At 37.8% G+C, this 18,301-nt stretch overlaps 1 protein-coding gene across 2 annotated transcripts in view; it reads left to right on the forward strand.

Annotated features, from left to right (window-relative positions):
• Positions 1-6,798: 6,798 nt before the first annotated feature.
• ADARB2 (adenosine deaminase RNA specific B2 (inactive)) overlaps positions 6,799-18,301 on the forward strand; it is a gene marked incomplete at both ends in the record, with an annotated part of 448,147 nt that continues 436,644 nt past the window's right edge. For both annotated transcript variants that reach the window (XM_084254372.1, XM_084254373.1), the window contains one exon: positions 6,799-6,898. In XM_084254372.1, the coding sequence (XP_084110498.1) occupies positions 6,799-6,898 (100 nt within the window). The remainder of the gene's footprint in view (positions 6,899-18,301) is intronic.

An 18,301-nucleotide genomic window follows, 5' to 3' on the forward strand; every position in this document is an offset into this window, starting at 1 on the left:
GTACTATCTGCTTAGCTGTAGCCTCATATGGAGTGGATTTGCTCACAGTGATTCCCCCTCTCCCTACCCTGGAGAACTGGGTGCTGTTACTCTGAGGTTATTCTCAGGTAGGCTCAGAGGGACAGATGGAAGGAAGGGCCTGAATTGAATGTCTTCCTACCCCACCCCAAAGGTCATTGGACAGTGGTCCTCAGGAATTCAGAAACAGAGGCTGGAAGCTGTCTATCAACCCCAATTTCCTTCCCAGTTCAGAACCCGACAGAGAGCCCACTTCTATATTCCTTCTAGGATTTTCCTAGTTCTACCTCTTCCTGCCCAATCAAAAGAAGGGAATTGTGCAAATTTTTGTAAGTCACTTTCATAAATTGTCCAAAGATCCTGGTTCAAGTCATTTGAACTATGTGACAGTCTCTGTCCTTTCAATTCTCTGCACACAAGTTTTGGCAGCAGCTGTAAGGAGAGGGCTGGGGAGATATCATATGACATTTCATCATCTATGCACCATGCCTCCAATACGGGACCATCCAAGAAACCAAAGGAGAAAATGAAATGTTTAGACTTTAAACATCCGGGTAGAGAATTAAAATAAATCCATGACATCAGCCTACCCAGTTCTAATAACATAAATATATTTCTGACAAGCTTCCCATCCCTTCGTTTCAATTTATTACATTGATTAACACCCGAAACCATTAATTCCATCTGTGTTTCCTTTCCTTGCTTTCCTCATGCTGTCACAGAGCACTCTGGGGAGATGACATTGTTCATTTTGAAAATCACTGGTTCCATGAGAAGATTTGGAATGTTAAAAAAAAATTAACTCTTTGAACTGTATTGGTTTAAGACATCAGGGGAGGTCTGGGGTAGGATGTGCATTAATGAAGCTGTAGGTAGTGGTAATTCTTTAGGATTCAATAAAATATTAAGGCTTCACATTTCAGAAAACAGCGACCAAGGGCATTTTAAATGTAAATATAAGTAATTAAATCTCTTTAGCATGTTAAAAAGGATTATTTCTGGTCCTTATTTCCCATATCGTACACAAATATTTAGTAGTAAAATGTCACACTTTATCAAAATGCCACAGAGATCATCAACCACCAATGCTGGACTTTGTCCTGTAGCTGGCAGGCCTATTTGCAGAACAACCTGCATCCCTAGGAAAAAAGGCGATCAGTTGTTAACAATTAGCCTGGAGAAAAGATTGATGATCAAGGTCACCTGCATTGCATAATGGATGGGCCTCTGATGCCTGCAGGATTCATACAACGAAGATTTCCTTCTCTTGGGTTCTCCTTATCTCAAAGACCATCTCGATTTCAATGCTTTTTCCTGGTCAAGGGAAATCATTGATTTGAATCAATGCACTGTGTGTGTTGAAAGACAACAATAAATATCTTGAGTGACTTTAGCACTTAGGGTCCCTTCACAAAGTAGTTTACATGCTAGCTTTTATTTGATGTTCATAGCAATTCTGTGATATTATTTCCCTTCTTTTACAGAAGAGGCTCTAGGGGGTCAAATGCCACTTCAAAAACTAGATATAGTACATATGTAAATTGAATTGGAGAGTCTTTGGTAACAAATTTAGTGCACTTTTCTCTCTACCTGCATTTTCCAGGTAGTATTCCCTTGGCAAATCACAATCTGTGATACTGAGAAATAAAGAAAATTCAGTATTCCAAAATTATTTGACTAGGGAGCCTTCTATACATTTGTATTTTATCTATCTATCTATCTATCCATCTATGCATCTATCTATATCTAGCTATACCTATATAAGTAGATGTAGATGTAGATATTGATAGAGAATGCTTACAAATAATACATATCTATGATACATAGCATATATAAATATTTATCATTATATATTATAGGTAAGTCATATATTATATATGCTATAAAATGTTTATATATAAAAAAGTGTATGTAAATACAAAATATAAATATTTAGATACACAATGAATATATAAATATTTAAATATATTATATATAAAACAGTATATATATGTATATATGTAAGAGTTCCTAGGTCAAATAATTTTGACATACAGAGTTCCATGTGATACTGGACTATATGTCCAGTATCACATGGAACTCTGTATAAATGTGCTGTACACCTTATCTATTCAGGAAAATGTTAAGAATGAATTTGGTATTCTCACAAACCTTTGGCATGCCTAGGAGAAAGAAAAGGAACAAAGGGAAAAAAAAATTCTAGTAATAGCATCGATAATGAGCATTTTTCACATTCAAAACTCTGCTACTCCACTGTCCCTCCCCTCTCACCAAGCTACCTCCATACCCTTGTATGAAAATTCAAGTAAGAATGCATTTGGCATATCAGGTGTTATCTTGATATATGATATTTCAATACTTTCAGGTCTCATGTCCAAGTTCTTTGATGTGAGTTATTTAAATTTAAGAACAATGGCTGAAGATGAAAGAGTAAGAAAGCCCTCTGGTGCTATTTCTCTGTTTGTAAAATGTAATAATTTAGTGTTATATGTGATGATGTAGTGAGTCAGCAAACATAAATATCTTCAGGGAATCTTTTGTTCTGCTATTTTCCCCTAGTGGAAATTATCTTATAGGGGAGGGAATATTAACTAAAAATCAGACTCTAAATAAAGCATGTTAGTTTCTGTGGGTGCTCTTTTTTTACCTGTAGGAAGCTAAGTTAACTATACTATCAAGTTAACTGATGGGGAATACAGACATTGTGGTGAATTAAGAAGTGATGTCATTGTAAGTTGGTAATAATCATTGATTTTACAAGTCCAAGGGGGAAACCGGCTGGGGTGGAAAGACTTGGGTTTAGAAGTGCAGGTGTGTGCCCACACATTCTGGTGCAGACCTCAGGTTCCTCTTGTGCAGACATAGGTCAAGTCACCTAGAGAAGTTGTGAAAATTCTGAATGTGTTCGTGTGGAATATACTGGACTATTCTAGTCAGCCTTGGCTCTGTCTCTATCTAGTAATCTAGTAATGTAATTTGGTCTAGATGCTTAAACACCCAGAGTCTTCATAAAGCTAGTGGGGAAAAAAAGATGATGAGGACTTTCCCGTTCACGTTGTAGGATTATTCTGAGGGGAGACAAACATACGGAGTGCTTGAGAGTGAGAAGTACATGCTAATGTTGAGAAATGGCTCCTTCCTCACATATGTCTGTTCCTATCTTGATACCCATCCATGTCTATATGTATTGAGATAGGCAGGTATGGATAAAGAGTTATAAGTTATTCATATATTTCGTATGTTTATAAATTATACAAACATTTAACTCACTGAAACTCAGAGTCACCGTTTCACATATTCTCACCTATCTCAAAGAAGGCTTTGAGTCACAGAATTAACCAGTCCCAGACTTGAGAATAAAAGCCAGTGACTGAGCAAGATGGTAAATGTCACAGCTGGCTAGGAGGACTGATGAGTGTGAACCTCACCCGAACATTGTGGCCTTGGGCAAGTTCCCTAAATTCTTTGAGCCTCAGCTTCCTCACCTGTGAAAGGAATTTCATCTGCGCTCTACTCTCAAGCATGCGGGAACAGAACAAATGGCAAGTGTTGCCGTGTGCTGTGACCACACAGCTGGCAGGCTCAGCGTACTGCCGCCAACCGCAGCTGCAGCAGGCTTCTCCTGCTTCTATGCTCTAAAGAGAAACAGACATCTATGAAACAAATAGAACACCAGCCAAACTAACTGTGACTACAGCACTGATCATCATAAGCATCGGGTGTGGTGCCCCTGTGGTCTCAGAGGCAATCCCATACAGCCTTGACTGACTACACGTTCCATGGCACAGATGAACAATTTGGATGTTAGGATGGATGGCTTCCTCCAGACACTGGGACCCTGTGTCTTTCCCTGGCCTAGCTCCCCAGCTGACAGGGGTCTGTGGGCTCTTGGCCGACCTGACAGGCCAGTTCCTCTTAGGAGTCCACTCCCAGGTCTTTTGTTCAGTGCGAAGAACAGGGCTAAGCTCAAACTGGCTGGTGACGTACATTGGTGGCCTCTCTTGATGGGCCACAGGGTGGAAACAGCTCCTGATCCTTTTCCAACTCCTGTTCATCTTTTTAGGCTGCCCAGCTATGCGGAAGTGATCAAGGAAACACACAAAAGGCAAAAAGCTTCACGTTAGGAATAGCAGACTGTCAGCAGTGCTCACTTTAAGCCATCCTTGAGTTAAAACATTTGTAATTGGGCACCTCTTCAAAATCCTTTCCTCCTCTGAGGTATAAACTTAGTACTGCTACACCATCACATTTTGCTTCATCAATTATACATTATCTTATGCAAAGTAAATAAAATAAAGAAAATAGCACATATCTATGCATAAATTACCCCCCCAAATTAATGAATTACAGCAACTTCAATAAAGGTAAAGATTGGCTACGGTTTTTATCTTAATCAAATTTCAAAATTAGGATCTAAGCTAAGTGTTAAAATCCAGGTTTAATTTTGTTGCCCTACTCCACCAAAATTGGAAGCTGCATGGAGGCTAGACGCTGTCTTCCATGATTTCCACATGCATTCTCCAATAAAGGAGGGTCTCAGAGGCAGCATCTCTGCTGCCGTGACGATGGGAGGCGAGTGGTTGTTAATAAATGCCAGTCACCCCGAAGGTGACCGAATTTGTTGGTGGTGCCTGCCTAAAACATTTGCCTTGGTTTTTCAGCTCAGTGACCAGGCGTCTGCAAAGACCTAAGTAGGGCACTTTTGGATTAGAGCAGGTATATTGTAGGAAGCTCAGAAGTTTCCCAGTTGGAGACATAGAGTTGCATTTCCCAATATAATTTATGCTCTCAAATACTTCTCATATGATAGAGAGTAAATGGGGAGTCATGCATTTTTCCAACACTCACTGGAAATTATCAGCTGTGTTAAGCTGTGCAGTTGGTGAAATGAAATTGTTGAATGCTGTCTAGAACAGGGACCTTGGTTTCATTGAACTTTTCAGTCAGAAATGAATCAGACAGTTAAACCTCCCTTCTCTCTGACACTAACCTGTGATAACGTGCTCATTCTTTCAAAATGATTTACTGGATCAATTTAATAAACAATCAGAATAGAGTGATCAATGTGCACCAGTTCAGTCACTGTTTATACTAATTCTATGGAGTAATGACCTTAGTGCATGAGGCAGCTGCTTCTATGACCCCACGACACAGATGAAGAAACTGAGGCCCAGTTTAAATAACTCTCCCAAAGTCAGAGCAGTGGAGTTCGGATTTGAGAAATCAGATGTCCTTTCTCTCTTGCTCATCAGTAAAAAATAAGCTATGCTGTATCTTCTCACCCCACAACACAGGCAAACATTCTCATCGCTTCCAATGTTCCCCAGAGGGATTATTTTTTTTTCTTAGATGAAGAAAATTTTCTGGAAATGTCCCGGCTCATAAGGAGCTTAAAGGGTGCGAGTGAATTCGTAAATAGAAATATTGGTGCAGTTTTCATATCAACACGTTAATGCTTGCTAATGAACTTTCGAGTGGATTTTTTTCCAAACCATTACTGTTATAATTAATAGCTTATGTGATTTAAATGTGAGATGCAAGGATGATGGCTGCATTATTTCCCTTCTTCTGTGTGACATTAGATCCTTAGGGTTCTCTGAGTATGGTCTTGAAAAACAGGATAACCCTAAAAAAATTGTTCAAAACTATTTCAATTTGCCATCCACCTCCTGGTAAATGTTACTTTCTTTCATCCAAATGTTACATTTGGCAATAAAACTATGAAAGCCCTCTCTACCTTTCATTTCATCGTTCCTTAAATAAAGCAACACATTCATATCTCTCTCTTTAAAATTCAGACTCAGATCCCAACACTTCCATCTTTATACAATGTTTTTCTTTTCCAAAGGAACAGTCAAGGGTTAGGAAGGGAAAAAAAACAAAACAAAACAAATAAGTAAACAGACAAACAGCAGTCTCTGAAAAATGAATACCCCCAAAGACGCTGTCTCCCAGGGAATTGCAAATCTCAGTCTCTTTCCGAGGAAGTACAGTCTCAGTATTTCTTAGAGAGAGATTTTCCCTTGACAGACAGGCATTATAATGAATTGACTAGTTAAAAACTGTTTGGAGAAAGAGTCACTGCATCTTTCAGAGCATGCAGAAGTATCATGGGCTGCCTGAAAGGCCTGAAATGGGGATCGTGGGTCCCTCCTGCCAGCTGCCCCTCAGGCTTCTCCCTGAGAAGCTGTCTCTGCCGCGGTGTGTTCCCCCTCCCGTGCAGCCGCCTTCCCTTGCCACGGGTCCTGGGCAGCTCTAACCGTCCAAATGGGAGCTGAGTTTGCAAGCTGACGGGGATGGAAAGGGCTGGTGGCGCTGATGTCAGAGCCAGGAGACAGCTGCGATTGGATCTAATTAGACTTTGCAGCAGCAAATAGACAAGCTCCCTGCGTGATTGGCTTCAAAGTGGCTGGTGCCAAACAACTAGCAGAGGCGCAAAGTAGAAGCCTGCCTTTGGAGCCCAGATCAAGAGAGGCCGCCTGGAGGAGGAGGGCTCCCGGAGCCCAGACCAACGGGTGCACCTGCCTGCCCAGCCTGTCCTGCCCTCCTGCCCATGGAGCGTCGGCTCAGCTCAGTGGCTCTCAGCACAGCTGGGAACAAGTGACTGAGAACAATTAGAGCGAGGGAGGGCGGGAGGCTGTGACCACTCAGTCCTAAAAAGTAAATCCACTCCCTGATTTGCACAAACAGAAGCATTTTAGAGGCGGCAGCAGCGGCAAGAGCAGGAAAGGTGAAATTGTTTAAGAAAGGATTGCTCTCCTATTCTACTGACTCCCCACCATGGCATCGGTTTTGGGGACCAGCAGAGGGTCCGGCGGGCTAAGCAGTCAACTCAGATGCAAGTCCAAGAGGAGAAGGAGGAGGAGGTCAAAGAGAAAAGGTAAGGATCTGGATTTCTGAGCTCCCTCCGGCTCTAACTCTCTGCTCTGTTCCGTGGTGCTCTTGTCTGTGGGTCTGCCTGTTTCCAGCAGCTTCACTTTAGGATGCTGGCGGGATGGGAGTACAAAGCAGCATGTTCATCGGGAGTTCAGATAGATCCCTTTGTCAATGGCCAGGGGCTTTTGGGAGCCCAGAGGGAACAGTAAACAGAGCAGCCAGCTCAGCAAAGCCTTTCCTTTGCAGGGAGTAGAATTAGGAGAGCGCAGAGCTGGGGTGCCTATTCCTCAGACTGGAGGCGGACTCCCTGCCTGGTCTCACTCCATGGCTGCTTTTGCCCCTCACAGAGGGAACATTATTAGCACACAGTGCCAAAGGAAACACTCACTTAAGCCAACATTCATAAAAGCGAGGGAACCAGTCCCTATGCCAGCTTCTCCATCCAAATTGTCTCTAAAGGAAGGAGTAGACAAAACCCTGACATTCGCCTCCCCAAATTGACTGACAGTTTCTACTTAAAGTGATAAGTGATACTTGTTGTTTTGTAAACACTGGGACCACAGAGAATACATGGCTTGTCCTGGTTAAAAAAAAAAAAAAAAAAAAAAAAGCAGAAATTAATGCAGGAAAGAGAAATAAGGATTACATCTTGTTAGTGACAAAAAAAAAAAAAAAAACAACCCTGCAAATCAGAAAATGAGAAAAAGCAGCCGAATGACAGGTTGCTGCTAACACTGTCATGTCTGTGCCTTGTTGCCAATATCCTTGGAGATTGCCCCAATGAAGTTAGTCCCAGCGCCAGCTCTGGGCTTCCACAGAGGGGTCCATAGAAATCAGCAACTGCCCCACCACTGCGAGAGGCTGTGTCTTAAAATTCCATCAGAGCCTTCATGCATTCCACAAAAGGAAGAGGAGATTCTCCTAATGCTGCCTTTTTTTTTTTTTTTTTCCGGAGAGGAACTTATTATGAACAGTTCCTGACCAAGTCTGCAGGAAAAAGTTCAGTTCTTTCTGTTATTTGAAATGTGTTGGTTTAAAAATAAATGAATATAGAGCTGTGACAGACAGCTGGAAAGACAGACAAGTCTCACATTTTCTGATTTTCTACTTTTTTCTAGTGCAGGGTGCATTGTTAGGTAGGTTAATGTGGCAGATCCTCAGGAATTTTTATCTTTGTAGTTAGTAGCCAGCCAAAGATAAGTTTCCCTCACATCTGTTCTTAACTGCTCTCAACAGTCCCCAAGTCCTTCATGACTTTTTCAAATAATAGGAATTAGTTAGACAGTTGGAGGACATAAATGCCAATATTCAAGAGTCATTAATTATGATTGCATGTCAGGACCACAGGGAGCACAGTCGGACCAACAACTTCTATGAGGTTTTTCAGAATGGGGGTGATTTTATAACTCTAGATTTATTCTTGAGCTGCTGAAATATATGCCAGCTCTTCATTCTGTTATCTGAAAATTTCATTTTGGAATAGATTTATTAATGTGTTTCAAAAACAATACTATCATAAAGTAACCTTGATATTGATAAAAATCACAGAATTTAATAATAAATATAATCTCTAAAAGACAAAAGAGGGAACATTATAGTGCATGCTTCAAGTGTTCCTGTTTCTTAGTGTTTTTGTTTGCTCTTTTTGGATAGTGAAAATTCAAGACCTTGGAATAGTATTTTACAATAAAGTGACCTGTAGGAATAAAATGTAAATTGATGGGCATCAGTGTGCCTTCTTCAAATTTATTTTTCTTACCTTTATGTGACAGGTATGTTAGCTTAGAAAGCTTTCAATTCTAGACAGAAAAACAAGAAAACTAAGGCAGGACTTCATTTTCCTATAGATTTAGGCATAACAATTCAAAACAAAATGTTATAGGAATATTCGTAGGTCTTGGTTATTTTGAATTTACCAAGTTTCTTCTTTTCATAGCCAAAAATTGAATGGGGAAAGTAACCAGGCTCTATGCACCTTCTCCTGAAACACACAGATGCGTGTGATGAGGTGAAATTTTCTGTGGTGTCTGAGTACAGCTGTCTCTATAGGAAAGTCAAATCAAACTGCTAAACACTTCTTAGGAAAAAGTTACAGTGTAGATATAAATTATCAAATTACAAGAAAAAAACAGTTAACAACTATGGGAAATGTTAAAACATTAACTAGATCAGTTTCTCTAAAATTCTGAGTTTTTACAAACCCTTGTTTTTCTGTTCTGCTAAGAACAATGGTGAATTTAAATTATTTTCTACATTCATGAATGTTAGCAGTAACTGAATAGAATAGCGTCAGTTTTTGACTTAATATTGAAGCTCTGTGTTTTGTCACAATTTAAAATCCACGTGTGCTTTGATAGTTGTTAAGGAATTTTAGTAAGGTCATTGAGTACTAACTGAAGTCTCTGATTAGGAGCACAAAGAAGGGCTCTTACTATATGCAAATAAGGAAATGAAGATAAATGCTAACTTTATTTTGCCAATTATATGTATATTTCTACCTATTCTAATGAACATGAGTCATTTTTGAAAATGCACTGTAACTTTTAGTTTCCTGGTGATGTAAAGTGCTATCAGTTTGCAATATGCATACCAAGCACTGGCTTTGGTATGGCTTTTTTATTACAATTTTATTGTCAAAATAATCTATGGGCTCTGAAATAAAAACTCTGCAGCTACAGCTTAAGAATTGATATGATACTTTCATTATTATTAAATACAATCCATAGCTTCTGAAATGAAATATTTTCCTCTACTCTACTGGGGAGTCTTAGTCACCATGCCACTTGGGAAGTATTACCTATCTTTAAAAATACAAGGAAAAAAAATAGTCACAGAAGTTGCCTTTCAGGTATTAACTTGCATTTCTCTGTCAGATCAGCTTTAAGGAAGCCATCTGAGTAAACCCCTTCCCTTATGTGATCAGGAACTAAGGCCATTTATTTTTGCATATCTTTTGTTCTATTTTTTAGTTGTGAATTTCTCCTAGAAATTATTTACCAGTGATTTGTATTTTCTGTACATATGCAAAATGTCAAAATTTAACTTTTAACAGGAGAAAAACAGGCAGCCAAAAAAATGTGAAAAAGACAGGGAAACCATCTAATTCTTGTACATGTGATTAGAGAACATCCACCCCCCTCCATAAAACTTGTGAGAGACAAGCTAGTTTATTCTGTTTGATTTCATTCAGACACTTTCAGAAAATAATGGAAACACTTGTGGTTTACGGAAACCAGACTGCCGCCTACCCCAATGCATACCCACACAGCTCATTTCTCCTAGAAATTCTGAGACTGTACTTTATTTTGTAGTTCTGGAAAGAATTACTAGAGATGATTATGCACAATCAAACCTATACTATTGGTAATATTAAAGTAATGTCTGCCTGTTTTAGGAAAAAAAAAACTGATGGTGTGACTATGATAAAAGATATATATTTTATTCCAAAATAATAAATATAAATGCATCAGGGCTTTTAATTAGTATCAGATCAACCAGATAGAATTACAATCAGTATGATCTAAATGGTAGAGAGTATAAAGATAACTCTGTTAGCATTTTATCAGGTAATCTCTGAACCACCGAATAATTTCAGGATAATTTGAGGAAATTCAGTTATATTTTAAATTATTAAGATAGTACATGGGTTCTCTTTCATACATCTTTTGTTCTTTCTTTCTTGTATGTAATTTTCCTAAAAGAAGCATAAATTAGCATGAAGTACATTTTGTAAATAAAATATTTTGAATATTTGACGCATTAGTAACAATGTATAAAATGACTGAAATTTCTGGGGGAAAAATTGCTCTTTCAATGCAAGCACTAGAGATAGGTTAGGATCAGATACAAATTCAGCTGGTTCCATGAATTGAACAGAGGGAAAAGGTTTTAAGTAAGATGTGTCAATCATCAAACAGAGAGGGAGGGAACTTCTGGAGAAATATTTGAAATGTCGTATAAATAGTCATCTAACCCCCACTTTCTTTTTTTAGGCATTGGACAGCAAAATAAGTTAGTAATTAAAATTTAGATATTGTTTCAGGGTGACCAGTTATAGAGTTTTAGAAAATCGAGGATGATTTTGGAAACGGTAATTTAAGGTGTGACTCTGTAAAAGTAGACTGATGAATCACGGGAGGTAGGAGAACGGGCTGCTTGCTGAACGTCGTCAAATGCAAATAAAAGTTGGCAAAAGGAACCAAGTTAGTAGAGCAGATGGAATAGACACAGGCTTGTTGTGAAATGAAATTCCATGAAAAATTAATGAAATAGAAAGGTTGTGCTAAGGATAAAAGTAGAGAGGTTGGTGCTCTTCATTCCCCACTCAGTGCCAAAGTCACAGGACCGAGATCCTTGGACTGGGTGGGGACCAAACCCTGCGGCATTACCCTGTCCCCCTGGCTCTGCTTACTCTCTCTGACAGCTCACGAGAAAGCACTGGATTTAGTGATAAAATTAAATTGATTAAACCATTTGCCATCATGTAATTGTGTAGGGCTTCTTTTTTCCTTTCTCTTTTTAAAATTTGTATTAGTACCTCTGGTTTCTAGCGACCCGTGTAATAGCAGTAATTTCAGATTGCTTCGAGGACATTAGATATGATGAGTGAACTTGAATTTAGAATAAAAATATGAGATTCATGTATCCATGTCTAAATAGTGGTGATTCAGTTATTGCAGAAGTGCTGTCCCAGAGAGCATTATGTAAGGAAAAGCAGAATAAGAAAATTATGTTTTTCTTTTTTAGGTAGGAGATAACTTATTTCCAGAAAGCTTTCAATGTTTAATTTAAAAACCACATATACATAAATGTATGTTTGCTATTGTGTACATATGTGTGTTATTTTTATGTTGTTGTCTGTGTATATATGCCTATATATACATATTCAAGACATTTGAAACATTTATCTACCTTCTAGCTTATTTTTCTAAAATGTTATGGAGGAATGTGTTTTAGTAATAAGGATAGTTCTGAACAATTCAGAAAACCAAAATTAATTATATTACTTTGGACTTCATCATTTGAAAAACAGTATTTCTGAAAAGAAGTTGCTTGGTAAATGGGGTTTTAACTACCAGCGAGCAAAATTTCTGAAAGCATAAATTTTCACAAGGAAAGCTCTTATCATTCAAAACTTGGGGAAGAAAAGTGAATGCTAAATGAAATATGCAAAACACCAATATCCTTCACTAAATATGCAATATTCACTAAATATCGCGTGTCCTCACTCTCCGTGTGGATATATATTACAAGAAAAAGCAGCACAGCCGTGCGGGGCCTGAAGTGCAGCAGAGCCCCCCGGTTCATGGTGCTAAGTGTCTGTAAATAGAATGAATCAAAATTAACCCCTCTCTTTTCAATTAAATGTTTTTCCTCAAGTGAAATACAGACAGAAATGCATGCTGTTAAATACTTGATTATGCAAAGAGAATTGCTTATTCTTAGATATTAAGATATTATAATTCACTTAATACTATACCACTATCAAATGAAAGACATTACATTCAAAAAGAAAAGGAGATCTCTTTAATTCCTAAGCCCCATGTAAGTCTTAAATGCTCTTGTGAGACTTTAAAAGAACGGAAAGGAAAGAATACAGTTAGTAATCTAAAACCTTGGATTCTCACACTTGCATGTGAGACTACCTTGATTCCAAGACAGTCCTCTTTGGTGATTAAATTCAAGCTCTTAATATTTTTTTGCTTGTTCCATTTAAAAGGAATAAGGTCTGGGAACATTGCGTCTGATTCCTCGAATGACTTTGTGTAAGCCACATCGCTGCAAATGGGGCTTTTAGAGCCTTAACTCTCCAGCTGCAAATTTATGAGTGAATCCAGTTTCCCAGGAACCACATCAAAGAATTAGCAACCTAGATATATTTGCTATTTAAAAGATTTATAATTTTTCTAAAGAAGCTTGCAAAAAAGCAGGAGATTTTTTTTTTCTAATGATCAATAAATCTTTGAAAATAAAGAGTTAACCTGGATTCTCTCCACACACTGTGGATATTTAGTCATCTTTTATTCTGGTTACAATTACTGAGTATGAAGAGCAGCAAAATAATTTCCTTTTATTATATTATTGATGGGGAATGAATACAATTAGTATCTGGTTTCTGGTTTAAAAAAAAACAAGAATGACTAGTAAATGTCCTTTTTGTGCTGTAAAATATACACACAGTAACTCTCATCTGTTTTAAATTATAAAAATTACCAATAGTAAATGCGAGAAGTTTTTAAATCTCAAAAAATAACAAACTGGAAATATAATTTTTTTATTGATATGAAAGAGGGGATATTATGTTAATTAGGAAACAGTGTCCAAATGGAGGATTTATATAAACAAAGACAAATAGCATTTATATTTAAGGTGGAAGAGACATAATATAAATGTTCACATAATATAAACTTAGATTTTAAGACAATTTCTTTTGAACCCCTAAGGCATAAATTTTTCCAGCTTTTTTTTTTTTGAGCTGAGTACACTTAAAATGACAGTATTGAGGGTGGTTTTATTGAGCTGCTTCGATGAAGGGAGGACAATTAAGGTAGTCAAGTTCCAGGAACTGCTAATTCATTTCCAAAGTGAATATTCACAGTAACTGAAGTCTCAAGCTGAAAATTTGCAGCCCTGTCTCCCTCTTATGTGATCAAAATGTCCAGTGGATTAGGAGAATAGTCCACAGCAGTGTAGACAAAAGGGAAGAAGAGAGTTACTATTTCTAGCGTAAGTACCTGTTCCCTTTAGCTAAAATCTGGTTACATCCCTTCCACTAAGCGCTTTTATAGCAGTGTCAACAGAGAACTTACTCACAAAAGGATCAAGGATTTTCCTGTTGCTGTGGGTTCACCATTCAGATAATAAATAAAACTAATATCGCTCAGAAAATGTTAGTAAGCCCTCTTTTCTAGAGCCTCTACTATACAGGAGTGAATCTTACACCCAGACAATAGCTCAACTCTTTCAGGTGATTTGCACATAAATGAAGGTGTTCCTTTAAATAGTTTAACCAGGATGTGCTTTGGAGAATTTTATAGATTTAATTAATCTTTGCTGCTCCATTTATTTGAGATGAAATCTCTGATTCTTCTTTCCTACATCTGATAGACACTCAGCCCTGCCTCATCATTTTGTAATGTCTTACATGATTTCTCAAATATGTCTTCTCAACATGGGATTAAAACAGCAAGGAGGGCTCAGATCTCTGGAACTGCAGCCGTCACTAGTTGAAAATGCAAGCCCAGGTCAAATCCTTCCCATGGCTAAAACCAACAAAAGATGGGGGAGCGGCTGTTTCTAAAAAGCAGGACAAGAATCATAATAAGCCTGCTCAAAACATACACCTAGGACATCAATAACTGCTTAAAAAACAGATTTTATTAGTCTAAACCCATTGGTAATGCATACATTTCTTTTCTTTAGGAAGGAACATTTCCTAAAAGTTTAATTGCTTTTAGAAAAGTGCAATTTAACACAAATATGACAGAAACATCAGCAAAATAGATTTTGACCTCCTCAGCACCCCGAATCTGGCTGGGTTCACTCAGCCCTGTCTCTAACAGATGCTCCCCTTGCACTTGGCTTGTGGCTGTGAAAATAGACGTGTCCTTAAAGGAAACATGCGCTCAGTTTTATTAGCTGGTATTCAGGCCTGAGTACTGAAACATAATACGTGCACAAGCTCAGACACTATCCAACATGCATGAAAAAAAAAAAGACTTTTATAAATTTAGGAGATGAACAAAAGAACACTTACAAATACCTTTTGCTATTTCTTAGATGCATAAAAACACAGAGGGTCTGCTTTAAGCACAAACATAAAAATATTTTATTTGCGCATCAACTCTAAATATTAATACTTACATGAAACTTTTTAAAGGATTCTCTAGATTCTAACAGCAAGTGACCTTTTAATTCAAAATGGTTCAAGGAGAAATTTTTATGATACAAATTAATCCTTGTGCTCAATTTTTAAAGAGAAGTAAATTTGAAAAAAATAATCCTTGTGACAAGACTAGGGAAAACACTACGATAAGGAGTAGCTTTTAAAGAGCACGGAGACAGGAGAATGGGAAAACGCTAACTCCACCACCACCAGAAAGATCCTGTACAAGAAGCTAACGTTAATGCAAGGAGGCAGAAAAGCCTCTGCTTCAAACCTGTGAACCGCGCCTGTGTTGCGAATGTCCACCCTCAGCACCAGCAGATGGGTCTCTGCTCAGTCCTGATAGAAATTCAGGCAAATGTGTACCTACTAAGCATTTAGAATGATAACATGTTTTTATTTTAGAGCTACTAAATTTGAGAGTTCATATAATCTTAGGTCATCAGTGGCATTACTTAATCCATTTTTTAGGGATATTAAATTATGATTTGGCTTTTGCATATAGAGAATGGTAACACTCATGTTATTACTGCACATGTGTGTCTTATGTAAACTCTCCTAGATGCAAACAATAGTTCGAAATAACAGGTGACCAAATTTAAAATAGGTATAAGCATTTATTGAAAGCATGAATATTGAAATACTAGAAGATTCTCTAGGTCTGGGAAAGTAGGTATAATATATACACATTTTTAAATGAACATTTAAAAAATTATGTGTAGGGAAAAATCTTGACTAAACTTCTGACAGTACAAGCCCCTTGAAAGAGAGTAGGAAGAGGGCTTGGTCCACAGGTCTGCTTTCCAACATGGAGGAAAAGGATAAGTGCTTAATTGCAAAAGTTCCAAAACATCGTATTTAAGTTTCCTGCATGCATATTTCACACAGAGAAGTGAAATAAATCTTTCTCATTTTGCCAGTAATAAAAAATAATCTATTCTTTTATATCATAGACAAGAGAGAAACACAAATCACAGTGGTAGGAAGGGATTTTAAAGCAAGGGAAATGGGAGACAAGAGGGAGGAAGGGAGGGACAGAGAGATGTTCAGGTCTCCTTTTGTGTGCTGATTTGTGAGTATCATCCTGCACTTTATTTTCTTCATGTCCCAAAACAGAGAGGACATTTTATTTAAAGTGTAAGACAAACTATCCAGTTCTGCTCTATTTGCAATTTTGCCTTAACCACTGTATGTGTATTCCGACAAAGACTGCATTATTAGATGTGTATAATCACTTACTCATTTACGAATCCTTTTTTTCCAGTGCTTATTAAAAAAAAAACACACCCGCCAAAAGAAGTTGATGTGGTAGCCCTCCTTTCTAAGTTTATAATAAGGAAAGAGCTGTAGACATACAAGTGTAAAATTAAAACACAGAAGGACCTCAAGCAATATTTGGGTCTCTGGAGTTTTTTTTTATTAAATATAAAATATTTCTTGTTTTTAGAAAATTGCGTTTCCTATATTATTTCAAGTCAAACTCCTGTATGAAAATAAATCATTAAAATAGAAACTCATTTTGATTTGAGCAATTTTCCCCCTCCCCCCGCATGTCAAAACATAATAGCTACTCAGTTAAAACCTGTGGAGAAAGTTGATTTTGTTTTTGAAATAAAAATTGCTCAAAGAACTAATCAATATAGTCAAAGGGTATGTTTTCCAAAGAGATATGTATAGATCATAGGAGCTGTAGCAGTTTACAAAGGGGAACAGTATAAGATTGTGCTTAATTCTTTAGCCATCTTTGGGAAGATTATGAGGGTTGGATGTGGTTTCTTCAGTCTTGCAGGTTTAAAAGTGGGCATTATTTCTGCCTGTGTGGTGACTTCTTAAGGCTGGGGTCATGATGAGTACTTGTGTGTTCCTAGAAATTAGCACAGTGGTAGTCTCATAGAACAGCATCAATAAATGTTGTTTGATCAATTAACTATCAAATTTCAATCGCAGATTTATAGAAGACGTTAATTTTTTTTTTGTCTTTACTGTGTAACTTTGAATTTCTTCACTCAATAAACATTTATTGAACACCTTATGTGTCAGTCACCATGCTAAACGCAGGGGGTTAAGCAGTGACAAATGTCCTGAAATATGTTCTAAAAGAGCCAGAAATCAAGTCTCAATGTGTCTCTGCTTTTCTGCAGACCATACTGAAGAGCTATTCCCAAACCCACCTTCCAGAGAGTTCTGGAGTTACACTTCTACTTTTTACCAACTAGACATACCAATCATTGGCACCCTCAGGGATGTTTGGGTAGAATGAAGAAGATGAAACCCTCATACCCCAACAAATCCCAAAGAACCTGAAATGCTTCCTGGAGAGCAGTCTTTTTGAGACTGGCCACCCTCAACCAGACCCAGGCAGATTCTCAGTTTCTCTTCCATGCCTCCAAGTTGTCTCCTGAGTGGACATCCGTCCTTCAATTCCTGCACATGTAACTGGTGTCAGACTCCTCTTTCTAGAAAAATTCAGGCTCTGCCCAAGACCTTGGCCACCATCTCACTTCTAGAGTCACAGTAATTCAGCTCTCTTCATTGCTGAAGGCGTGTGTGTGTGTGTGTGTGTGTGTGTGTCTGTCAGAAGTCTAACACCAAACCTAAAACAGTCAGGAAACTCTGGCTCCCGACTTATAATAGAGCTCGGCATTCTGTGACTGAGATCAGTAGATCTGTCCAGCATCATGGAAAACTACAGTGTACTACTCATTTGAGGTTTCATGGTAGGAGTTCTCACTGTATGTCCCTCCATAGTTTAACACATGGTATGTCCTGAAAAGGACAGGAGCCACTGATGTGTCCCTTATTTCTATGTAAATAGCAAGTTTCCTGGTCTATCTTATTTCTAATGTATTGTATAACTTTAGAAAGATATCAGATATATCTCTCTGTGTGTCTCTGTCTGTGTCCATCTCTTCTCATATGCATTGATTAAATGGTAGGCATGTGTGGAACCCTCTCCCAATGTGAGCAGTAGAAGATAAAATTTTTTAGTGCACACTACATATTCAGTCTGTCCACTTTGGCAGCAAAACTTTTGGTTGAAATACTTAGGTCTAGGTATTTATTTATAATGATACTTAGAAATGTTTCCAAACTTGAATATGAGGGAACAAATAAAAATGTTGATAAATGGAAACCACACAATGGGTTGAATGCTATGTTCCATTGGTACATATTTATGTGTAATAAATTATAAATTCTACACAACAGGAATCTGACATTAGCATCCATGCCTCTTCACTAAGAAATTGTTTTATCCTTAATCCAGTGTGGTTAAGGGAGCTATCTTACCTCTTGACTAATTTGGATTTTTCTTCTGTGTTCAAGCTGAGTTGATCATTTTAGTGCTTCCTAAGATGGCCTTGGCCAGTGTCTTTCTGCCACAATAGGTCATTGGCTTTGTCAGGGTTCTTATCAATAGTATCAAAGTCTACTCTGTGTCTAGAAATAGTCATATTTTGGATATGAATGTAGACATATTTATTGTACTGTACCCCAGTTCCTCTTCCGGTGTTCAGTCTTAGG

The sequence above is a fragment of the Talpa europaea genome (genome assembly GCF_964194135.1).
Source record: "Talpa europaea genome assembly, chromosome: 14".
In the NCBI taxonomy this organism is placed as follows: domain Eukaryota; kingdom Metazoa; phylum Chordata; class Mammalia; order Eulipotyphla; family Talpidae; genus Talpa; species Talpa europaea.